At 52.4% G+C, this 21,919-nt stretch overlaps 7 protein-coding genes across 7 annotated transcripts; 3 read left to right on the top strand and 4 right to left on the bottom strand.

Moving 5' to 3' along the window:
• Positions 1 to 854: 854 nt before the first annotated feature.
• On the top strand, positions 855 to 1,652 carry A1O3_03758 (uncharacterized protein; the record flags this gene model as incomplete). Its single annotated transcript, XM_007733893.1, has 3 exons — positions 855 to 1,086; positions 1,145 to 1,437; positions 1,470 to 1,652. 3 exons carry the CDS (start codon positions 855 to 857, stop codon positions 1,650 to 1,652), a joined length of 708 nt encoding a protein of 235 aa, XP_007732083.1.
• Positions 1,653 to 3,550: 1,898 nt separating this feature from the next.
• A1O3_03759 (uncharacterized protein) lies at positions 3,551 to 5,227 on the top strand (the record flags this gene model as incomplete). Its single annotated transcript, XM_007733894.1, has 1 exon — positions 3,551 to 5,227. The coding sequence occupies one exon, from the start codon at positions 3,551 to 3,553 to the stop codon at positions 5,225 to 5,227; it is 1,677 nt and encodes a 558-aa protein (XP_007732084.1).
• Positions 5,228 to 7,001: 1,774 nt separating this feature from the next.
• Positions 7,002 to 7,955, top strand: A1O3_03760 (uncharacterized protein; the record flags this gene model as incomplete). The annotated part of the gene is made up of 1 exon (XM_007733895.1): positions 7,002 to 7,955. The coding sequence occupies one exon, from the start codon at positions 7,002 to 7,004 to the stop codon at positions 7,953 to 7,955; it is 954 nt and encodes a 317-aa protein (XP_007732085.1).
• Positions 7,956 to 8,546: 591 nt separating this feature from the next.
• Positions 8,547 to 10,349, bottom strand: A1O3_03761 (uncharacterized protein; the record flags this gene model as incomplete). Its single annotated transcript, XM_007733896.1, has 2 exons — positions 8,547 to 9,677; positions 9,876 to 10,349. The coding sequence occupies 2 exons, from the start codon at positions 10,347 to 10,349 to the stop codon at positions 8,547 to 8,549; spliced, it is 1,605 nt and encodes a 534-aa protein (XP_007732086.1).
• Positions 10,350 to 11,719: 1,370 nt separating this feature from the next.
• On the bottom strand, positions 11,720 to 12,897 carry A1O3_03762 (uncharacterized protein; the record flags this gene model as incomplete). The annotated part of the gene is made up of 2 exons (XM_007733897.1): positions 11,720 to 12,597; positions 12,651 to 12,897. The coding sequence occupies 2 exons, from the start codon at positions 12,895 to 12,897 to the stop codon at positions 11,720 to 11,722; spliced, it is 1,125 nt and encodes a 374-aa protein (XP_007732087.1).
• Positions 12,898 to 13,338: 441 nt separating this feature from the next.
• A1O3_03763 (uncharacterized protein) lies at positions 13,339 to 14,963 on the bottom strand (the record flags this gene model as incomplete). Its single annotated transcript, XM_007733898.1, has 4 exons — positions 13,339 to 14,222; positions 14,278 to 14,362; positions 14,425 to 14,540; positions 14,591 to 14,963. The coding sequence occupies 4 exons, from the start codon at positions 14,961 to 14,963 to the stop codon at positions 13,339 to 13,341; spliced, it is 1,458 nt and encodes a 485-aa protein (XP_007732088.1).
• A 1,244-nt stretch (positions 14,964 to 16,207) lies between these two features.
• Positions 16,208 to 21,268, bottom strand: A1O3_03764 (DNA topoisomerase II; the record flags this gene model as incomplete). Its single annotated transcript, XM_007733899.1, has 2 exons — positions 16,208 to 21,157; positions 21,212 to 21,268. The coding sequence occupies 2 exons, from the start codon at positions 21,266 to 21,268 to the stop codon at positions 16,208 to 16,210; spliced, it is 5,007 nt and encodes a 1,668-aa protein (XP_007732089.1).
• Between the last annotated feature and the right edge of the window lie 651 nt (positions 21,269 to 21,919).

The raw sequence follows: 21,919 nt of genomic DNA on the forward strand, positions 1-21,919 counted from the left end.
AGGTACGAGTTCGTAGTAGCATCACGGACAAAAAGCCATGCGTCCCTTTTCCAGGCTACCGTACCAAGACATGTCATTGTCATGGCGACATAAATGCCTCAGCTTCCGCCGCGCGACAAGCTGAGCGGGACAGCAAGGCAGACCGTCGCCTTGCAAGGATAGGCAACAGGCGACATCCGTCCAAGCTGGAGCGGATTAGGATCCGATCGAACGAGGCTGAGCAGCAATAAGTACATGACAGTAGTAGTAGGTAGTGAAGACAGACGGTGCGCGCCCTTACCATGACTAGGTATGTACTTACTTCCTACCTAGTACTTAGTGATGCTGGGTGGCTGTGCACGGCGGCTGGCCCCAGGACCACTGTAGAGTTGCTCCATGGTCGCGTGCTGCAACACGTTCTGGCGATTGGGTGAAGCAAGCCACCCTTGTTCCCTGTTGGCTCTTACACCTGACGCAAAGTGATGCTTGCTGGTCTGGAGAAGGATGTGCGGAATCAACGGCTAAAAACAGCATTACAGCATTCCGTCCTCGCAATTGACTCACGAGGAACAGTCGAATCGCTCCAGAGCCGACACCATATCATACAGGAGCTATGTATAACTACCATCCTGCCACCTCCTTACCGCCAAGCACGGAGGCCATCTGATCGAAGCCTTTACTCCTCCCCGCCCTCCATTTTCAATCAGGTATGATCTGACATCAACGGCAGTACTCCATACACGTTCACTCGAGTTTACTCGGCCATATAAACCATGGCACTCCTCAATCGTTAAACCGCTTCAGAGAGGCCGTTCTCCCTTCTCCACTCCACCTTCGAAGTTGCGTGTTACCATCCATCGCAGAAGACCGTACCCATGTCCGGGGTCGAGATTGGAATTGCTGTGATCGGGGCGGTAGCAGCCTTGATCACGGCGTATAAAGATGCAGGGGGCATTGTTCGAAACATAAAAGAACGCCGCAAAGCCAGAGGCGGCTTGCCTCCGAGTGTCGCCCTGCAGGAATCCCTCGATGAAGGATACCAGGAGATTGAAAAGATCACTGCGAAGGGCGTAAAGCGGTTTGGATCTGGGTTCGAACAAGGTGATGGTAAACAGCCCCTACCTGCCTGCCGAGTTATACACTTGCCCTTCACTAAATGCCGCAGACATCGCACATCGAGCTCTGCAAAGCCTTACAATTGAGGTCCAGGCGTCTTTGCTCCGTCATCTGACTCTAGCCAGCAAAGATGATACTGTCACCGACTTCGAGGCATGCATCGATTCGGCCATTGAAGCACGCTTGAAAGCAGTCACCATCCTCAATGAACTATACTTACGCCAGCAGAAACGGGCCAGCCTCCTTGCCGAGCCTGAAGTCGGCGGTGCAGCGACATTGATCGACGAGCCCAGGGAACTCAATCAAACAGGGCGCAGAGAGTCAAGCTCCCACAACAGCAACGTCGTTCTGGGGAGTGAAACACAATTACCCAGTCCCGCTATAATGCGGAGGTCTTCCTGGAACCTTCTCAGGAACTTACATCGCAGCCCGTCGGGAGACCAGACCAGGGAAGACGCATCGACTTCTTCAATGGCGAGGAACTTCTCATTCAGTTTCACGACCCCTACTCTGACACCACGCACGACCATGTCGACTTCCCCGAGATCGTGGGCTGACCACCGCCAGTCGCAAATGTTGACTCCGCCCATCAGCCCAGTGTCAACGGACCTGTTTCCAGACGCCCTCGAAACCGCGGGATTCTGTATAGGAGCATCATATGTTCAGCAAGGGGTATATGAGAAGTCCGTGCAAGTCTCGATGAAGAATCTAGAATGGTCATGCCATTGCCGGAAATGTCCGTTCGCGACGCCGGCCGATCGTGACGAGCGTGGTCGACCGCAATTTGATGACAGAGTATACACAACTAACAAGTTGCGTTTTCGATCACTGCTTCTATTCAAGTCTCACCTAGCGTCAAGTCAGAGGAAGAGACGGCTGTACAAGTGCCTGATCTGTGTGTTGGCCGGAGATTCTTCCTCTACGTATGAGGGAGAGCACCCTCTATTTGAGCACATTTCCCATCACTCGGGAGGCGCATTGGGAGAGGTTGGACTGTGTGGCCCAATCTGTCTTGAACCGAGCGGGGCAAGAGTTGGGTCGGAAGGGACATTCGACCTCTGTTTCTCGAACAGCTCGAGGTTCTCGCTCCCTCCAAGTGCGATCGAGCTTGACGGGCCGGAGACATTGGACGAGGATTGTGTGGAGGGTTGGGATGAGGACGAGGTGTTTAAGAACCAATGGGTGGATGAAGGCCGAAGGTGAATCATCGAGGGTGTCTGCTCTCTGGAAGCTTCATTGTGAGGGCGGTTGGTCTGAGACAGCCGCGAGTGGTGTAACCTATGGCATATTGCATTCTTTGTCCATGTGTCACGCGTGACAGAGCAGCAATGGAAGATGAGAAGGCTGAAATACTCTCTGTACAGTGCAGTGTTCCCCCTCTAGGTGCCCTCTACTCCGTAGATGTTGCAGATCGGTAGAAGCTTCGTGGCACACACATGTGGCACGATGTGGCCTGCCTCGGCACGTGACACCCTCGGTGGGAGACGACTACTACGCATTAGAACTAGTATCTGTACCTCTGAGAGTCTGAGTCCGGAGTAACGTGCAAATCAATCCGCATCAACCCAACCACGCCATCCAGATTCCACCGGCTTCTCTTATCTCTGACTAGAGGCGCCCTTAGTGCTGCACCAGGGGAGCCGCGGCAGAAGCAATACTGGCGTTCTGTGGGCATTGGACCACTCGTGATTGCGCACTCTCCACCTGTCACGGAAGCCGCCGACGCGCACGATGGCCAACCAGTCCAACCACCCAGCGGTCTTGTCGTCTTCTCGGCCCCTCAGGCCCGAGTCCACGTTGGTCGCCTGCGCCCGTCCACGGCCCTGGAACACTGATAACGACGAACCACTCGACCCCTAGCCGGTCCAACCCTCGTCCAACCCTCCCAGTTTTCACCAGCAGAGCCAACGAGGTCGGCGCATTGCCCCAGTCGAGGCTTGCTGGTGCCCACTTGGCCTCGCCTCACCGTCGTCCCATCCTCCTATCATGCGCCATCACCATGTCCGCTCTATCAGTTCCCACCACCACCGGCTTTCCAACGCTTGCAAGAGGCCTGCTCTCGCATAGCCTGCCAGGCTCGCCTACTCGGTTATGGCGAGACACTCCAACCTGCCCATCTCGCTGCCATCCTACCTCACCTCCATGAAACCATTGCCTGGACAGACTGTCATGTTCGTATTCGGCCAGTGCTCGTGTCCTTCCATCCTCCGGCACTCAAATCGGTGACTGCGCTTTGCTTCTGAGGCCCCACAAGCCAGAGAAATTGAAAGAGGAGGCACATACACTGTTTCGCAAGGTCCTGCGATCGACCGACTGTCTTGCAACCTTGCCCCGACCGTCCATGGCCTCTATACGCCATCAAACAAGACATCCGCCCGACAAGAGCGCTTGAGCCATGAACTGCCTCCTGAAGAACCTCGAATAAAGCAAACCATCCTCCCTTCGATCCGACGACATGGCGCGTGTCCAAATCCTGCAGACGCGCATGTATCACCATGAGCCCCCGGCTCTCCAGGACGAGTTGGACATGAATCCCACCCTGATAGTGTCTTGGTGGTGTACATTGTTCGCCCTGACGGCCATCTTGATTCGGCTGTTCGGTCGGTGGGTGCGCACGGAACGATTGTTCCGAGAAGACAAGATCATGTTCTACAGCATCATTCCGCTACTGATTCGCATGGCCTTTGTCCATGTCATCTTGCTCTGGGGAACCAACAACACCCAGGTCGAGGGACTGACGCGTCTCGACATTCGTCATCGTGAGATAGGAAGTAAATTGGTCCTGGTTGCGCGCATCTTTTATGCCGCCTTCATCTGGGTGGCCAAACTCACCGTCCTCGAATTCCTCAAGCGTCTGATCGGAAAATCGTGGGCCAAGTCCTACGAAATCGGTCTGCGAATGATATATGGCTTCCTGATTGTCACCTATGTCGGAGTCGTCATCGCCACTCTCGCCGAGTGTCAACCCTTCGCACATTACTGGCAGGTGACCCCAGATCCGGGCCCCAAGTGTCGAGAAGGGTTGGTGCAATTGATTGTCATGGGAGTCTGTGACATGGTCACCGACATTGTTTTGATCGTCTTTCCTATTCCACTTGTTTTGCAGTCCTCAATGCGTTTCACCAAGAAAATATCACTCGTCTTGCTCTTCCTGCTGTCCGTCATCCTGATCGCCATCACCGCCTATCGAATCCCTTCCACCATTTCTCGCCGTTCCTCACAGCAATATCGATCGCTGTTGGCATCTCTGGAGATTCTGGCCGCGGCGGGCGTCTCGAATGCCATTGCGATTGGCAGTTTTATCCGCGACAAAGGAGTCAAGAAGGCCAAATTCCGAATCATGTCCATGGACGAAACCAGCTCCATCGGGCGCACCCCTACCCGATCGCGAACTCGATCCCTGACACATCATGTTTGGGGATCCGACGAAGACCTGGCCAGGGGTGTGGGCGTATCATTACCGCCTCCATTGCGACACGGTTCTACACTGGAACAATTTCCCCGTCCGGCCGAAGTTGCGTTGCCCAACCACACCAGGGATCTTGAGGCTGGTCACGCACATGACAACTCGACATTCAGTTCGAGGTGGAATTTTGCAGAAGCATCACGGTCGCGAGGGAGAAGGTCCGTGGACAGCATGACCAGCGGGTCCACCGACATCAAGCTCGATGATTTGAACCATCAATTGGACGCCCCGGCCAGCCCCGGATATACGGAACCGGATACACCAAGCAAGATGGGATTCTTTGATGTTGGCGGACTGGTTGATAGGCCAGTTGACGGGTCGCCGTCTTCCCTGTCCCGGCAAGCATCCGTCATCGAATCGACGCGCCGACTTTCTCAACCGAATTATCCGGCAACCCGATCTGGATCCAAAGCTTTTCTGTCCGACATTGGAGGGCTCCTTTCGAGGCACGCGCATATCCGCGAAGAAGACGAAATTCGGTCCCCGTCTATCTCGGTCGGCCGAAAACGCAGCAGCCCGGCCCGGTCTCCCATGAGATTGGAGAGCAGGAAAGTGTCACGGAATAGCCGATTTCCTTCGCAGCAAGAGGATGAAGATTCACCACCGCAACCCAGCGGGCCGGATGATTTGACTTTCTCCGATGCTGGTGGCTTGTTGCGACCATAGACACAGATACCCATTGGTTGTGTTTGATTTTGGTATGCTATGCTATGCTAGGCGAGGCGATGCGTGACGTGGATTTGGAGCGAATGGAGAAGCGAGCTATGGATTGCTTTTTGGGTTTGGTTGCTGTTTTTGCATATACCATAGCGATGGCGCTGGAGGATCTCTGTCTGTTCAAATTTGAATTGCGCCGTACAGTGATGGCCGGTCTGGTATGGCAGGGGGAATGATGACGATGGGCAGGAATGGGGAATGGATAATGAATCAGAGAAGAATAGTCTCAGAAACAGATCATACTGTTGGCCCCTTTTGTCGAGATAATTGATGTGTGTCTGATTCCCGTCTAGATCTGGAGACATGGCCCGTCGTCTTTCATCATTCTACACGGTACGGAGTACATGTCGAACGCACGGCATTTTAGGGGTTTAGGTACATGTATCATGTACGGATACGGAGGACATATAATCCTTTTCCAAGCCGCCACCACCGAGTCTCTCATGCACGTGATCCCAATTTAAAGGTATCACGTAGGTGCGTATATTACGACTAACGACTCAACAGGTGTCAGACACCACCAACACTAATTAGACCACGCACCGAGCATTCTCGTACAGTCTAATTTATAACAGTATGACTCTGATCTGCTGCTCTACCAAAAAACCATCACTTGGCTCCGGTCGGGCGCCGCCTTGGGCAATCACTGACTTTCTCGCTGGTCTGGTACCGGCGCCCTATTGGCCCGCTGCAACTCCCTGGTGCCCCTATTCTGGATAAGCTGTAAGCCACACTCACACTCTTGAATCGGATCTGGGTAGGTATCCCTCTTCCTCACCATCCTATGGCTTTCCGTTGCGCGTTGCCCGATATCTATACTACAGGCAGAGAAAGAATTTTCTACAGCACGAGTAGGGATCCATTCGTCAGAGAAAAGAAAATATTTCTACAGTACGACTACCTTAGGGATCCATTCGTCAGAGAAGATATTTCAACAGTACGACTAGGGATCCCGTAGACTGTGCTGTGCGCCCCGAGTCATTCATCAGACTTTGCATTGGGCACAAGGATACGAAGCCGCTTTCTCCTATGGCACAACGATGCGAGGCCGCTCTCTCCGATGGCTCTGTGATACGAAGCCGTTCTCTCCTATGGCTCTGTCCACTTCGGTGAACCTTACCAGAGTTTGCACAGGGCGTCGCGATGACAAGGACTTCATGTGGAATCCATCGAACCTTGACGGCGAAGACAAGGCCTTCCTTCATGTGGAATCTATCGAACCTTGACGGTGAAGACAAGGACTTCCTTCATGTGGAATCCCGAACCTTGACGGCGAAGAGGATCTCGTTCGGTCGACCGCAGAGGTATAAGTATCGTCTTCGGCCGTTGCTTTTCTTCTTTCTCGTTATGTATACACATCATCTCATCTCATCTCATCTCATCACTTTGCTTACCTTGGCCCCAAAGCCCTTGTGTGAGAGATAATAGATATATCTCATCCTCATCCTCTTCCTCTTTACTTCACTTCACTTCCAGCAACCGGGATCCCACAACACATATATCCTACGCACCTTCGACTTACTTGCCACGCTTTCGACTTGTCACACTTTCGACTTGTCACACTTTCGACCTACTTGCCACACCCCCGGCACACACACCCCCCCTCAACTAAGAAGTTCTCCGAACTTGAAGCGATAGATTCTCGTGGGTTGACTTCCCTCTTCACGTACGTAGATATGATGACCAACACCTAGGCTCAGATCAGTTGCTATCGATCGTCGAGATGAAGGCCTTCACTCCTCTCGGCTTGGCTCCTGTCGTCATTGCTCCGCTGCTGTGGTTCTCCAGTCTCCCTACCCTCGTCACGGCTCGCCCTGCCGTCGCTATCGTCGACCCTCTCTCTGTCACTATCACTGCCCCTGTCGCCGCTGCCGGGGCCTCCGTGGCCGTGGTCGGCCCGACCGCCATCTCGCTGAGTGATCGGGGAGTTGGGCCCGAGAACGCACGGGAGCTTGAAATTGAGTTGGACCAACATCACAACTTGACCTCTACACAAGAACGCAGGGAGCTTCAAATTGAGTTGGCCCAACATCACAACTTGACCTCTACACAAAAACGCAGTGTAGAAGACGGCACCGATGAAGAAGACTACGAGGACGACGAAGACGACGAAGACGACGACGAAGACTACGAAGACGAAGACGACGAAGACGAAGACGACGAAGATGGAGCCGACTACATCAAGGATCTCGCCAAGGATTGGCCCAAAGTGATGAAATTCTTCATGGGAGATGCCGATGATCATCCCGTCGCCCCCGCTTCCGGTGCTCAGGGTTCTCCTCAGCCTCTTGATGCGGCCGCTCACGCCTCCGACGAGGACTTCGACGCGGCCGAGGTGGACAGCATGTTTAACATGACGCAGCTTCCCTCAACCGCAAACGTGCTCTTCATCAGCCCCAAACTAGGCCGCTCAACCCACAAGTTCCTGATCGACCTGATGAGCCACCTCAACCAGATCGACTTTGATGGAAAGACCATCCCGGCTATTCTGCAGAATCCACCTGCCTGGGCGACCGCGCATGAGACCATGCACGAGGCTGAGACTGAGACCGAGCCACCCACGGCCGAAACGGACGACCAAGACAACGCAGAGGCAGAGGCGGCAGTCAACAAGAGATGGGTGGTGCCGGCGACAGCATCCGGGCTTACCACCATGGGCAAGAGTGGCTCTAAGTGAGCTAGCTGCTCACAGCATCCGGGCTTACCACCATGGGCAAGAGTGTAGTTTAGATGAAGACGAGGAGAGAGTGGCTCCAAGTAAGCTGCTCAGGTTAGATGAGGACGAGCGCTCTGAGGAGAGAGTGGCTTTAAGTGAGCTACTCACAGCATCCGGGTTTACCACCATGGGCAAGAGTGCAGGTTAGATGAGGACAAGCACTCCGAAGAGAGAGGAGACTTAAGCCACCGGCCGAACCGGAAACCAATCACGGTCCAAGACAACGCAGAGGCAGAGGCAGAGGCAGAGGCGCCAGTCAACAAGAGATGGGTGGTGCTGGTGCCGGCGACAGCATCCGGCTTTGGGTTACCATCATGGGCTCTTGAGTGGCTCCAAGTGAGCAGTTGACTTGAGGGAGGACAAGCACGTCTTGATTCCAGCAGCGACTGGTACCGTACGTACCTTGGGTACACCTTAGGTACATTACATAGTCGACCTATGTATGGCTCATTAGACCTTTGAGCTCAGAGCTTAGAGCTTAGAGCTTAGTGCATCAGTGAGGCGTGGGTCTTAGACACTCGCACGTGCTTGTTCAATCAACCATCTTGACCATCAAAACTCTCGTCCAAAGCGACCGTTGAGAGACTCCCATTCTTGAATCAGATTCCTGACGCCGTCACCAGTCGCTGCTCTTTCTCTCTGCGCGAGCTGCGTTCCGTCATTATGATCGTGATGGTGATCGACGACCAGATCGTTCCCATGACTTCCATTCTGGTTCATCCCATGACTTCCGTAGTGGTTCATCCCACCACTTTCATTCTGGTTCATCCCATGACTTCCGTAGTGGTTCATCCCATCGCGGTTCATCCCATCACGTCCATGTTGGAACGTCTCGTCCTCGTCGTCAGAGTAGACGCTCACCGAGCCGCGTGGCTGTGAGAGCGGCAGAGGGTCGAAAGAAGGGAAGAGTTCCGTCGTGGTTGGGAAAAATGAAGCACCAGCGGTAGTGGTTGTATCCAGACCAGGTCCGGTTCTTGAAGGCATCGATATCGGTGTCGCTGCCGAAGAAAGGCCGTGGCCGCGCTGGATCCTGTCCTGTATACCCTTATGTTCGCGGTCACGACCACAGTCGCCACTCAGGTCTACAGACTCGAAGGTGTTGTTGTTTTCCTCTTGATGGGCACGAGGCCGAGGCCGAGCCAGAGCCTGGACGGGAGATCGGGGTGGAGATGGCAGATCAGCAGTGATATCCTCTGCATCGTTGTCGTTTATGGTGATTCTCGGGTTCTGAACACGTCGGACGTGCTCGTGCGCGTGTGCATGTGGCTCAGCGACCATCTGTTCCGGTTCGGGGGAATCGTGCGGCGAAACTGAATAATGGTGTTGGTAGGGAGATGGTTCCGACTCTGAATGGTTTGGATGATGAGTTACTTCCAACTCCGAATGGTCTAGACGATGTTTTGGCTCCGATGCCTCATATTGATACTGATATTCATGGCGAAGTGGGCTGGGACTGCCAGGAGCCATGTCGCGCGGATGTTGAATCGGATGAGGAAGCAACACCGAGGACTGCCGGCGGGAACTGTAGTCGCTGCTGGTGGTTTGGTACGAGTTTCGGGCCGAAGTCGGTGGTGCTAGGTGGTCGAGGCGCTGTCGGGACGGGGACGAGGACTCGACGTAGGGGTTGTCAAGGTTATAGAAGTATTCTAGGCCACTGTGGTCTTCGACCGGCTGGACGTCGCTCTATGGCAGAATCAGTCATTTGGTCTGCCACGTAGATGGATGTTGAGGAGGACAACAGGCGTATGTTTTCCAACGAAAATAAAGAGAAGGTTCTTCGCCATTTAGACTCAGACGGAGATTTCTCTTCTCTACTTTCCTTTTTGTTTTCTTTCCGCAATCACAACAAAAAAAAAGCCCAAAGAAGCAATGCTCACTTACCTGTTCTCCGGATGCTGATCCCGACGGTGAAGTATTGTCACCACCACTGCTGCTCCATTCATCCCAGGTTCGAGTCTTGCCAGTCCTTCCCGTGAGCATGGACGGCGCTTTGAGTTCTCCAATCTCGATTCTGGCCTGTCTGCCCCTTTCCCACGCATACATGTTGTTGATCCATCTGACTTCTTTCATGCGTGCATTCTGCGCCGCAGAACGAGGCCGGTTGGGGTTGAAGACATTTGCGCCGCTTTGGTCCGCCTCGTACTCGAGGCTTGCCGATCGAGTGCCATCACCATCCTTATTACTACGACAGTAGCGACAGACACTGGCGATGATGATGATGACTGCAAACGCGGCCAGGATCACGATTCCAACAAGGAGAGCGGGTGAGATGGCGAGCGTGGGTTGAGATGTAGATGCAGATGCAGATGCCTGGTCGTTTTGTTGAGCTGGGCTCGGTGCTGGGATCGGCGCCATCTCTGTGAGAGTGAGGGAGGTTCTCTGAGAGCTGGAATCAATGGCAGTTAGTACTGGATGGAAACGTAGTACAATCAACCAGCTAACATACCTAACGTGTCATTACTAGTGGCAAGGCAATATGTGCGCGCACATACAAGTAACCAGTCAGAACTGAATGTCCGTGGTGCTCTCGTGCGGGTGCCTTCACGGGCACAACGAAGCCAACCGGCAGTCTGTGCCTCGATCTTTGACAACGGTAAGTCGTCGTAGAATATGCCGTGTTCGTGAGCTCCTCGCCGGCGTTCATACCATGTCAGGTTGACAGGACGCAGCAAGGACCATGGTGTAATAAGAGCAGGAAAATAGTAAGGTCGACTAAAAGCCGCGCGTGAAGTGCCAGTAAAGATAGACCAAGGTCAGGTCGCGTGCGGCAGACAGTGAATCCTGCCATGATAAACAAAGCTCAGGCGGACTCCAGCTTCACCCGGGGGTGGCGGCAGAATGCAGCAAAGTCTTTTCCTGGCTCTCATGTAGTCAAGGGGGCGGCAGAATGCAGACAGTCCTTTCGAACGCAAACGTAAAGGCAAAGGCAAATGTAAATGCGTGCAACTTCAACTTCAACTTTGCCGATTCTGTTGGCTGGTCACGGTTTCTAATTCCTCCTCAGCTGGAGTGTCGCCAGCTCCCGCGTGCATGATCTTGATCTTGTAATCCACTCGGCACATCTCTTCTCGCCGTATCCAACAGGGAAGTCGTCGGGAGGCTATCCGAGACGAAACAGTATGTGTAGATGGCCACGTGGGCCGGGCCAGAGTCCTGTCAGTGTCAGTGTCTGGCCTGGTCGACCCTTTCGGTCGAGGACTGGCATGGCCGACTTTGCAATTCGACTGGTTCTGATCTCCATCCCGCGGTATCTGGTCTGGTCTCCGAGCCTTCACGGCCCAGCTGAACGTCAATTCGACCCTGCTGAGCATGCTCCTTCACAAGTAGACCCAGTGATGCAGCAAATGGAGGGACGCCTCTCTGAAATGTGGTCGGCTATTCTTGCCCTTTTGCAGTTTGCTCTCGTCGGCTAACGCCCCTGGACGCTCTTCAGCCTTGGCCGTTACGTACTGCATCTGCCGGCCCTAAGGCCCCTTTTTTCTCTACGCCGATGGATCGTGGACCAGTTCCAGCCCTTCCAAGTCCGTCAAGCTCATCATGTTTGCATTACTAGCTATAGCACACTCTGCAACTCGCTACGGTGCTGTGAAGCTACATACAACACGCACTCATGAGCCCCGAGGATCCCGACCTGACTCAACGGATTATCCACGCACGCAAGCAGGTACGTCCCAGGTACTCTGTACATCACTCGTCCCCCGTCAGCCCCTCTTCCATCACCACATTTACAGGGTAGTGGCTTTATTCCCTTTCAACCATGCAACCACTTTGTCCACCTCTGCAGCTCCTTCCTTCCCTCCGTCAAATACCTTGTTCATCGAGTGGCTGAGATTACGCAGTGCTTTCATCGTTGCATCGTCATCAAACCTTTCGTGGTGTACATCGAAGAGTGCTTTCATCGATGCCTGACAGGTGTTCATGTCCCTCCTGGAATCTTCCAGCTTGACCTTGACCAGAAGTAGCTGCTTGATGATCGTGGCTGCTGCGGTCGTTGTCGAAATTACAGGGGTCGGCTGTGTGGGGAGGTCTCTGACGACTTTAGCATTGGAGCGTTTGATACCAGCCGAGTCTCGGGCTTTAGTGGCTCTTGCTGCCATGGTAGCCGGCGTGGTGCCTGAGTGATGGCTGTTAACCTTCACGGTTGTTGGAGAAGCTGTAAGTTGACCGAGATCGCTGACCGAGATCTTTTGCCGCTTTGGCCCGCTGATTGAGGTGTTGCCCGTATTCATCATGATCTCATCATCGGATGACGACAGGTCTATCAAGTTGTCTTCCATCCTGCTCTTCAGGTTCCGCTTCCTCATCAAAGGCGGGATAGTATGCATTTCTGGCTTTACTGAGCTGTCGAGGATTTGTTTCTGGGCCATGGCTTTCCTTTTTCTCTTTGTGTTGGTATTATCTCCTATTCCGCTCGGCCGGTATCTGTCGGGGTAGAAGGGATGCTGTGGCATAGAGACTGTATTGACTTGACCACCACCTACTCGAAATATCATTTTCTTCACTGCCCATATGAGGTTGAACAAAGCTTCATGCTTGAACGTGTTGAAACCTGCTGTGGATGCGGCATCGGCAACTTCTAGTTCGAATCCGGCCAGTTCGATGGCTTGAGTGAGTCAGTATTACCACCAGATGCAAGGGAAATGACAATGCTCATACTTCCCTGGTACAGCGCGCTAACGCCAGTAATCCTGTGCTCATACCAGCAAGCGGTACCATGTTCACAGTACCCAAGGCTTTTCCATTTCAGGCAAGTACCAGGTTGCCAAAAATGACTGGCCATTTGTCCTGTATCCCAGTGAGCGTAGGGACAAATGTTGCGGCCGAAGGCGTCGTGGTTTGGGCAAGCCGGGCCGTAAGCGAAGTATCGACAAGTGTAATGCTTATCGATCGCATTGAAAGCCATACTGATGGACAAGAGGCAAGGTCAAAAACGATGAGGCATGGGTGGCCGAAAAAATGGCAGCCAGACGGAGATGGGTAACAGGTACAGGTTGCACCTTGTGTTGGTAGAGAAGTCAACTAACAAGGGTAATGTGAGGTCAGCAGGGCATGATGGTAAGTAGAAATGCTGAAGGGAAGAACATGAGAACGATAAATCGACCCGTGCGGACGAGCCAAGCTAGGCAGACGACGGCGAGGGAAGGTACGGCAACTGCAGGCAGCAGGTGAACAAGAAGTACCCATTTGAAAAATCATGCAGGTCTAGCTAGGTATCAACGTAATAAATCATAAGTGTCGTCTGATCATATCCAGTGGTTCCTATCACTTCTCACTGCCCACTTCCCACTTCTCTTCTGCATCTCATTCTCATCCCACCGTGCCTGACACCGACCCTCCTATGCTCTTAGTTGGACGCTCGACGCTTCAACGACTTCAACCCTGTCTTTACACTGTCTGTCTGCGTCCGCAACTTCATCAAGACATAGGCTGCTTTGGTCTCGTTGAACCCCCTTGATGATCTCTTTCTACCTCTCATATCCACCTTGGGCCCTTCCGAGTCATCTGAGCCGGCGTCGTAGTATTCGTCGATATCCATGCGCTCTGCCTGCGATTTGGGAGAAACTCCCTCGGTCGAGAACACCTCACGAGCACCAGCCGCACTTTTCCCACCATTCGCCGTCGTCGCGTTGAGCGCTGGGTATAGTAGTTTTCGCGGTGGTGGCAGGAGATCAAGAGGCGTATGTGAACGTGGAATATTTGCCGCAGCCCGCCCTCTGCGGGAGGTACCGTGAGGGGAGTCCGAACGGGTGGTACTTGCAGGCGACCATGGATTGGTGAACGAGATCTTTGGGGCCGGAGAACGAGGAGTGTTGACTGCGGACCAAGGGTCACTGAAAGCAATTTGTGGGGAAGGCGAAGAGAGTTCATATTTGTCTTCACAACCCGAATCAGTGGAGTATTCTCTCCGTGTGTCGTTGACCTTGAGTGTCTTTGGCAAAAGCTTCTTGACCTGAGATTGAAACGGCGGTGTCTGGGGCGTCTGTGGACTTGGTATGCTGGATGAAGAGGTGATGGCTTCGTGAAGCTCCAACTCGCGGTAGAGCTGAGCCTGCGCCGCACATCGCTTGGTGATTTCGGGATCGATCTGCATGGATCTGAAGTTCTCGGAGTCGGGATGGAGACACATGTCGGGAAAGTCTTTGCCAAAGACGGGAGTCAGGGCATAGCGAATGTGGAAGCAGAACGTTGCTGCAACTGCCTTGGCTGCCTCAAATGGTATCCAATATCCTGGGAGCAGATCAGTGTCTGCGTGTCTCAGAGAAACGAGGGACAAGTGCCATACCTTGAGCGACCAGAGCTCCTCCGGTGATGCTATGGCATATCTCCTTCAATCCTACATTTCGGGAGAGCATTTTCGCGGGTGTTGTCTAGGCTGGGTCAGATCACATCCTTCATCGCCATGGGGTCATTCATTCTCTTTCAGCCGCACCTTGGAGTAGTTTCCGCACTTGAACAAGGGTGTTGTTCGGACCAGTCCAATGTTATAATCCCACAGCATCGTGTATTGGACGGAGTCTCCCGGAATCTTGAACTGATACTGAAAGACTGGCCACGGTTAGCAGGCAGACAACTGGATCGTGATCCTGTTCACGTACCTTCAAAGCTCTCTCTACCGGTCTTCTCCAGGTACAGCTTCTTTTCGCTGTTGTAAGGAATGTGCCTCGGGTAGGAAGCTATGTTGCCGACAGGATAGACCTCGTACATGCGGTGTTTCGCCGCAAGCACTTCGTCTTGATCTTCGTATGGTGGATATCGACATTCGCCTCGGATGGTGCCAGGCTTGAAGACTGCGGCATCCTTGCAGATCTTCTGTTTCTTTCGGTTTGGCTTCTGGTGGAAGTCTGCTCCAGCATCAGAGTAGGCCGAGGTTTGACTGTCGTGGGTGGAAGGGTCGTCTCTGCTTTCGTCGTTGCTGTCTTGGTTCTTGTCGTCTACCATCGGATTGAGAAGAGAGCGAATGGCAGCCATGGTCAAATCAAGGTATCCCGACACGAGAGATGCCGCAAAAGTCGTATGCGTATGTTGGAGGAAGCCTCGTTAATGTAGTCTTTCTGGAGTCAAACCAACCGCTGGATTCAACTGGCAAACATCAATCTGCAAATCCAGTTGAAAACAAAGCTGGACTCCTGGTAAAATACACAGTGCTCCCAAGATTGAATGGAAGACCTGCACTAGGATCTTTATCATCAAAGGGACAAGATCAAAGGCAGTGTCTGGTCTTTGAGCTCATGCAACCACATCTGCTGCTAAAGTAGGTAGCCAGCCTGGCCCAGAGGATGGACCATGCCGCCGCTTCGATCGTCTTCTTGGACGAATCGGAGTAAGGGCTATTTTGCATTCGACCGGCATCTTGGACAAGCGGTGAAGAGTCAACATATCTGACGACGAACATGCCTGGCATGGTTGGCTTTTTCCAGGGAGCACGGACAAACATCAGAGATGCGTTGGGATCGAGCAGACATTACGCATGCTGGGAGGGCCTCAAGGTCGCCCTCGACTGTTCGGATTCCCGTAGCAAGATTCGCATTCTGTATAATCATTTGTTTCCTGTGGTGGTTGTCTGCTCCAGGAAACAAGAGTCAGTTTTCCGGTTGCTGAAGCCGGCGGCCAACATGCAGCTTGCCCTCCACCGCACCGTTGTCACAAGGGAAATCCATCCAGCCGCGGTGCAGGCCTGAACCCCTCCGCCTGAAACCAATAAGAGATGGTTGAGCATGAAATTTCCTTACCTTCGACGTGTGCCTGATCTGTCCAGACGGCGGCCAGGCCCCTGAAGCGGCCTGTTGCATCGCCATGTCGCACAGCAGTGCGACTATTGGCCAGCCTTGCCACCGCTCGTGAACGAACAAAGAAATGCCAGTATCAGGATCTGCAGGCGGAACATTACGGCATTTGCGCCTACGAAGGGTCCGTGTCTGTCGAACAGTGCCTCATGGCTAGGTCAATTATCGGAGTTTCCAGAGAGACGAGTGCGGGCTGCGACCGGTGTTCTTGGGCCAACAATACATGTGCATACAATGTGCATACGTGCATACTGCTCGAGTGTAACTTGTATTTCAATATTTCAATTCAGAAACCTCCAAGCAAGATGAGAAAGCAGCTCACAGCGTCTCTGCCCATGACCACAACGCCTCTGCTCCATTGTGATGTTGTCAATTACGCCCATCGAGAGCCAGGTCGTAGGCATGCTCAATCCAAGCCTTTGGAGCGCCTCATTCACTGTCTGAAAAAGCACCCGAAGATCCCTCGTCCTGGAAACCTGCGTCTTCATCCTCTTCATCATCATCGTCAAAAGAATACGTCTTCTTCGAGGCAACAGCTCGTCTTGCAGGCCTGGCTGCAGGCTTTCGCGCCACAGGTTCATCAGAGTCGGACGGGGAAGGAGATTTCAATATGTCATCAGCTAGAGCATCCATCTCGTCGTCAGAGTCCACCACCCTCTTCTTTGCCAGTCTTTTTGCATAAGCCTTAGCGACCGGCGACTGTTCGACCTTCTTTGACGCTGGAGCTGCCCTCTTCGTAGCTGTTTTCTTAACTTTGGGCTGAGTTTCCTTCGGTACTTTCTTCGCCGGAGCCTTCTTGCTAGGTTTAGACACGACCACATCACTTTCACTGTCGTCGCTACCAATAGCCTGTGCTCTCTTAGGAAGGGCCTTGTTGCCGCGCTTTGATGGAACAACATCATCGTCTGATTCATCGGGAATTCTGAACTCTTCTTTGCTGGTGACAATGATAGAGCGTCTCGGCGACGACTGGGGCGCCAGCATCTTGTAGTCGGTCTCATCATCTGACAAATTCATGGTGGCTTTGGGAGCTGATTTGAGCGGAACCTTGTGCCCGTGACTACTGCTTGGGCGGGACGCGGAAGCTGCAAACAATGTTCTCGACTCGTTAGCGCTATCATTTGTTGCTTTGATAGGCAGTCCCTTGACCATGTCTCCCAGGTCAGCAAGTAAGCCATCTCCATTGTCACTGTCCGAGTCACTGAGCAAAGCATAATTTGCTGGCTTCTTGCCGACAGCACGAGCCTGTCGGTTGGAAGGTTTGGGAAGGGCCTCATCCGACTGGGTCTCATCCTTGACAGGCACAAGGCGACCATCTGTTCGAGGCTGAGCCGTTTCGGGAGGCTCGAGAGGGTCACTGGAACCATCAGTATACAACTTTCGCTTTTCTATTGCATTCTTCAAGGCATTAGTCTTTGGGGCAACGTACGCCGTGATGGAAATTTGCTTTTGTGTCGGCTTAGGTGCGGCCGCGCTCTTCTTGGCCTTTGGAGCCGATACTTCGAAATCGGAATCATCCATCGCATCACCCAGACCTTTTCGCTTCTTCACAGTCGATTTGGAGGTCGCTGCTGTTGCGAACTTCTTTGACACGCGTCTCCCTTTGCGAATGTTCCGCTGTCGATTATGCTCATCTTCAAGCTGGAATCTCCATTCAGCAATGAATTCGTCCAGATCATGCTTCCACAGATCCTCCTTCGACTTCTTCATCAGTGCATCGATCTCTTCTTCCCTCTCGCCAATCTGTTTGAGAAGCTTCTCAACACGTTCCTGGGTGAGAGACCAAAGGGGCATGCTAAGGAGGTAGTCGTATGCACTGGCATCCACCGGCCCATCATCTTCTTCAGGCTCTTCCTCATCTACCGGCAAAACCTCGCGTTGTTTAGAAGGATCTTCGGTCTTTGGGTAGGCATCGAATCCGAGATTTTTCAGTTCTGCAATGAGAACAGCCTTCTTCTTTTTGGATATGATCAGCTTGCCGTCGATGATCATTTGTATGAACCGAGCTTGATTGGTTAGACGTTTGAGAGATTTGTGCATGTCTTGCAAGAGCCACTCCTTCCGCTTGGCGTACATCTGAAGACGATAGCTGTAGAATTCGTCCATGATGGCTTCGACATTTGCGTATTTGGTGATACGACCCTCCGTGTCAAAGGCCACGAGGTTCGAGGTCGCAACGGACTTCGTCAGCTTGAATTTCTCCACAAGCCCTTCTTCAACTGCTGCCTCTGCGTGCTTCTCGTCCATCTGGATGATGAAGTGAACAGTGTTATGGGTGTTGTAGTCCTTGTAGTCCTTGATGAATGATGGCACCTTTTCGGCCTTGATGATCTCTTCAAGTTTGTCCTTGAAATCCTGTGTCCATACTCGGATTGGCAATTCGGTGATCTCCACTTCGGTATTTCCTGTCCGGTGAATGATACCACTGAACTGGAATCGGTCCGGCGCTGTTGCTTTAACCTCCCCCTTGAAACCACGGAACCAGGGTTGCATGGGTGTCCATTCCTCACCACGCATTCTGCGCCTGAGATTCTCCACAATATCCTCAGGATTGTAATTCGGGATGGAGGAGCTCCAGCCAGTTCCGATACCATCGGCACCATTTAAGAGGATCAGAGGAACCACCGGCACATACACTTCAGGCTCTATGGTCTTGTCATCATCGGTGTTGTACGTTAGCAGAGGCTCATCGGCTTGGTGGAAGAGCTTCCTGGCAAATGGTGATAGGCGGGTGAAGATGTAACGAGCACTGGCGCAGTCGTTACCACCCTGATTTCGTGTGCCGAACTGGCCAGAGGGCTCAAGCAGATTGACGTTGTTTGATCCGACAAAGGTCTGCGCCAGGCCAACGATCGTTTGCTGGAGAGATGCCTCACCATGATGGTAGGCAGTCATTCCTCCAACCAAGCCAGACAATTCAGCAACCTTCATATCCTTTTTCACATTTCGTTTGAAGCACGCGTACATGACTTTTCGTTGTCCAGGTTTCAACCCATCGACCACAGAAGGAATGGATCGAATATTGTCCGCCATGCTGAAGAGAATCAGCTCCCTGTTGATGAAATCGGAATAAGAAATATTCTTCATCGTGTGATCCAGATAGGTTCCGGCTTTGAATTGACGCAACCACTCTTTTCGCTCATCAGTCTTCTTCTTCGAGAATGCCAATTCTATCAATGGGACTTCTTCGTCCTTCATGACGTCGAACTCTTTGTGATGTTTGTCGATGTCATTGAAGTATTGCTGCGCATCTTCGGTCGTGCTCGTGCCCAGCCCCTTGTAGTACTTGTACTCCCATCCACGTTCGTGCTTGTGTGTCTCTTTCCATGCCTCGTACTCTGGCATAGTGTAAAAAGCTCGAACTTGGGAGGGGTTCTTGGGGTCTCCTTTGTACACTTTGACGATCGGCGTGATGAATTCGACCAAAAACTTCGGGATCTTCAGCAAACTGGGAAATTGGACTTGCAGGAAGTTGATCAGCAAGCCCTTGATATGACTACCATCGTGATCCTGATCCGTCATGATCATCAAATGCCCATATCGAAGGCCGTGCGTGTCCGTATAGACCTTTTTGTGCTGTAGACCTAGAAAGTTCTTGATATTCTGGATTTCGGCGTTCTTGGAAATTTGGTCGACCGACGCATCTCGGACGTTTAAAAGTTTGCCACGAAGAGGGAACACGCCAAACAAATCAGGGCCAACAACCGATCGTCCTGCCAATGCAAGACCTTTGGCCGAGTCACCCTCTGTCAAGATCAAAGTGCACTTGTGGCCTTCCCTAGTGCCTGCTTTGTTGGCATCTGTGAGCTTGGGGTTGTTCATACGACTTCGCCGGCTGCCATCTGATTTCTTCATTATCTGATCGGCTTTTTGTTGGGCGAAGTGAAGGATGTTGTTGATGACTTCTGTCTTTGCAATTTTTTTCATGAACTCCTCAGACACCTGGCACTTGCTGCCAAACTGGCTCGGTTTTGTGGTAAGCTGCTCCTTGGTCTGCCCTGTGAAAGCGGGATTGACGATTAAAGCATTGACGAAGACGAAGATATGGTTTCGAATCTGGTTGGGCTTCAACGCTGCACCGCCCTTATTCCTCTTCTTGACAACGTCCATGAGGCGGTTGACAATCTGATCTGCCACGTAGTTGACATGCGTGCCACCTGAGGTTGTGGCAATCGAGTTGGCAAATGATACTTGCTGGAACGAGCCATCAGATACGGCGAAGCCAATCTCCCAACGCGGGTCGGGAGACTCTGTAAAGATCTCCGAAGCGTCATTTGCTGCCTCTTCACCTCGCTCCTTCTTGATAGCTTTGGTATACATTTCACAGTATTTCTTGAAATTTCGGACCGGCACACGAGAGCCGTTCAATTTCACTGCAACACCTTTACAAGTGCCGGCAAGATCATAGACCCGGCGCTTGAACAGTGCTTCAAGATCATCGTCCATTGCAGTCATCCCGAACTTGGCGAAGTCAGGCGAGAAGGTGACTTTAGTAAAATCCTCGCCTTTGCTGTCTGTAATCTTTGCCTTTCCCATCTTAGACATGTTGTTCGTCCATGTCTGTTTGTATTTCTTCTTGGTTCTCGAATCCGCGGTTTCAACAGTGAATTCTGTGCTGAAAATATTGCAGAGCTTCGCGCCATAACCATTCCTGCCACCTGTGATCTTTTGTTCGTTGTCATCGTAGTTAGAGCCGGTAAGCAGGTGGCCAAAGATCATCTCCGGGATGTAAATCTTTTCCTTAGAATGAATCTCGATGGGGATGCCTCGGCCATTGTTCCAGACACTGATTTCCCCCTTCTCTCGATCGATGGTGACTCGCATTTCGTCCATGTTCTTGTCGTTTTGTTTGTTGTCGGCAGCATTGACCAGGATTTCATCAAAGATCTTGAAGATGCCCGGGACATATGACACTTCTCGGAACTCCATACTATCTTGTTCCGTATTGTAGACCCACATCTGTTTCTCTGTGCGTTCAACTGATCCAATGTAAGTGTCAGGACGCTTGATGATATGTTCTAGCTGTGTGAGCTTCTGGTACTGCTCCGAGACGCGCTTCTTCTTCTGGGGCTGCGGCGAGTCGGTCGCACCGTCTATGCCGATGGCTTCATTGACAACGTCAGCGAGGGGCTTCTTCTGACCCCCTTTGAGCGGGTTGGGCTTGGCCTTCTTTGCTTGCGGGGGGGTATCTTCCAGGAGCGACTCGTCGTTAAACACGGGGGCCGATTCCTCGTCTGAGCCCTCATCTTCAGAGTCCTTCTTGGCGCGTTTTTTTGGTACAGTTGTCTTGGGCTTCGGTCCAGGCTTTGCCTTTGGCGCATTCGTCTTCTTGGCCGCAGCTTTCGGAGCAGCAGCTTTCTTGACTGGTTTGGTCTTTGCCTTTTGCGCAACAATGTCAGTCAGGTCTCAGTCCAGTTCTGGCAAAGCACTTACGGTGCTGGGAGCAAAGTCCGAGCTGCCGTCGTCCATGTCGAACACGGACTCATCCATCTTTGCCAAAATCAAAGTGCAATCTGGGAGTAGTGTATCAGTACCCGGCAAGAGGGCCAGAGATCGATTGCACCGCCTGCATCTAGCACACAATCTGGTGATCGAGTGAACTGAGTGTGACAAACACCAGGGGGATGAGTACAACGTAGAGGGTATGTATCTGGGTAGGCCTGGAAGGTTGTTTACCAAGCAACTGTCAACATTTCAGGTACTAATTAGAGTACGGAGTACATAAACATGGCTGCAGGTTGAGAGGAGGCGTGCAGAGACACGCGCAATCTTGGCGCGACACGCGCTAACCCCTTTCGGGAAGTTTGGCAATAGTACCAGGTTCCAGGCATTGTAGATATGGTACCTCACATATGTACTCCGTGTATGTACCTTGGGAAAGTTAGCACCTAGGTCAACGGGTGGCGATCATGCTAGACTAATTCGTTAATCGAGCTCATGGTTGTTTGCTTAAGGCGAGACCTCAGTGAAATCTAGTCGAGTTTAGCGTCCAACCAGGGTTCTCGAAATGGTCAATAATAGAGACACGGCCTAGGACACATCTGGCACCCAGCCCCTGAGACCCTGACACGCATCACTCAGTGCTGTATCCCACGAAGTCCTCCCGTCTCAGAGGTCTTCTTGATGATTCGCCTCTGATTT

The sequence above is a fragment of the Capronia epimyces genome (genome assembly GCF_000585565.1).
Source record: "Capronia epimyces CBS 606.96 chromosome Unknown aczIQ-supercont1.3, whole genome shotgun sequence".
Taxonomy (NCBI): Eukaryota; Fungi; Ascomycota; class Eurotiomycetes; order Chaetothyriales; family Herpotrichiellaceae; genus Capronia; species Capronia epimyces.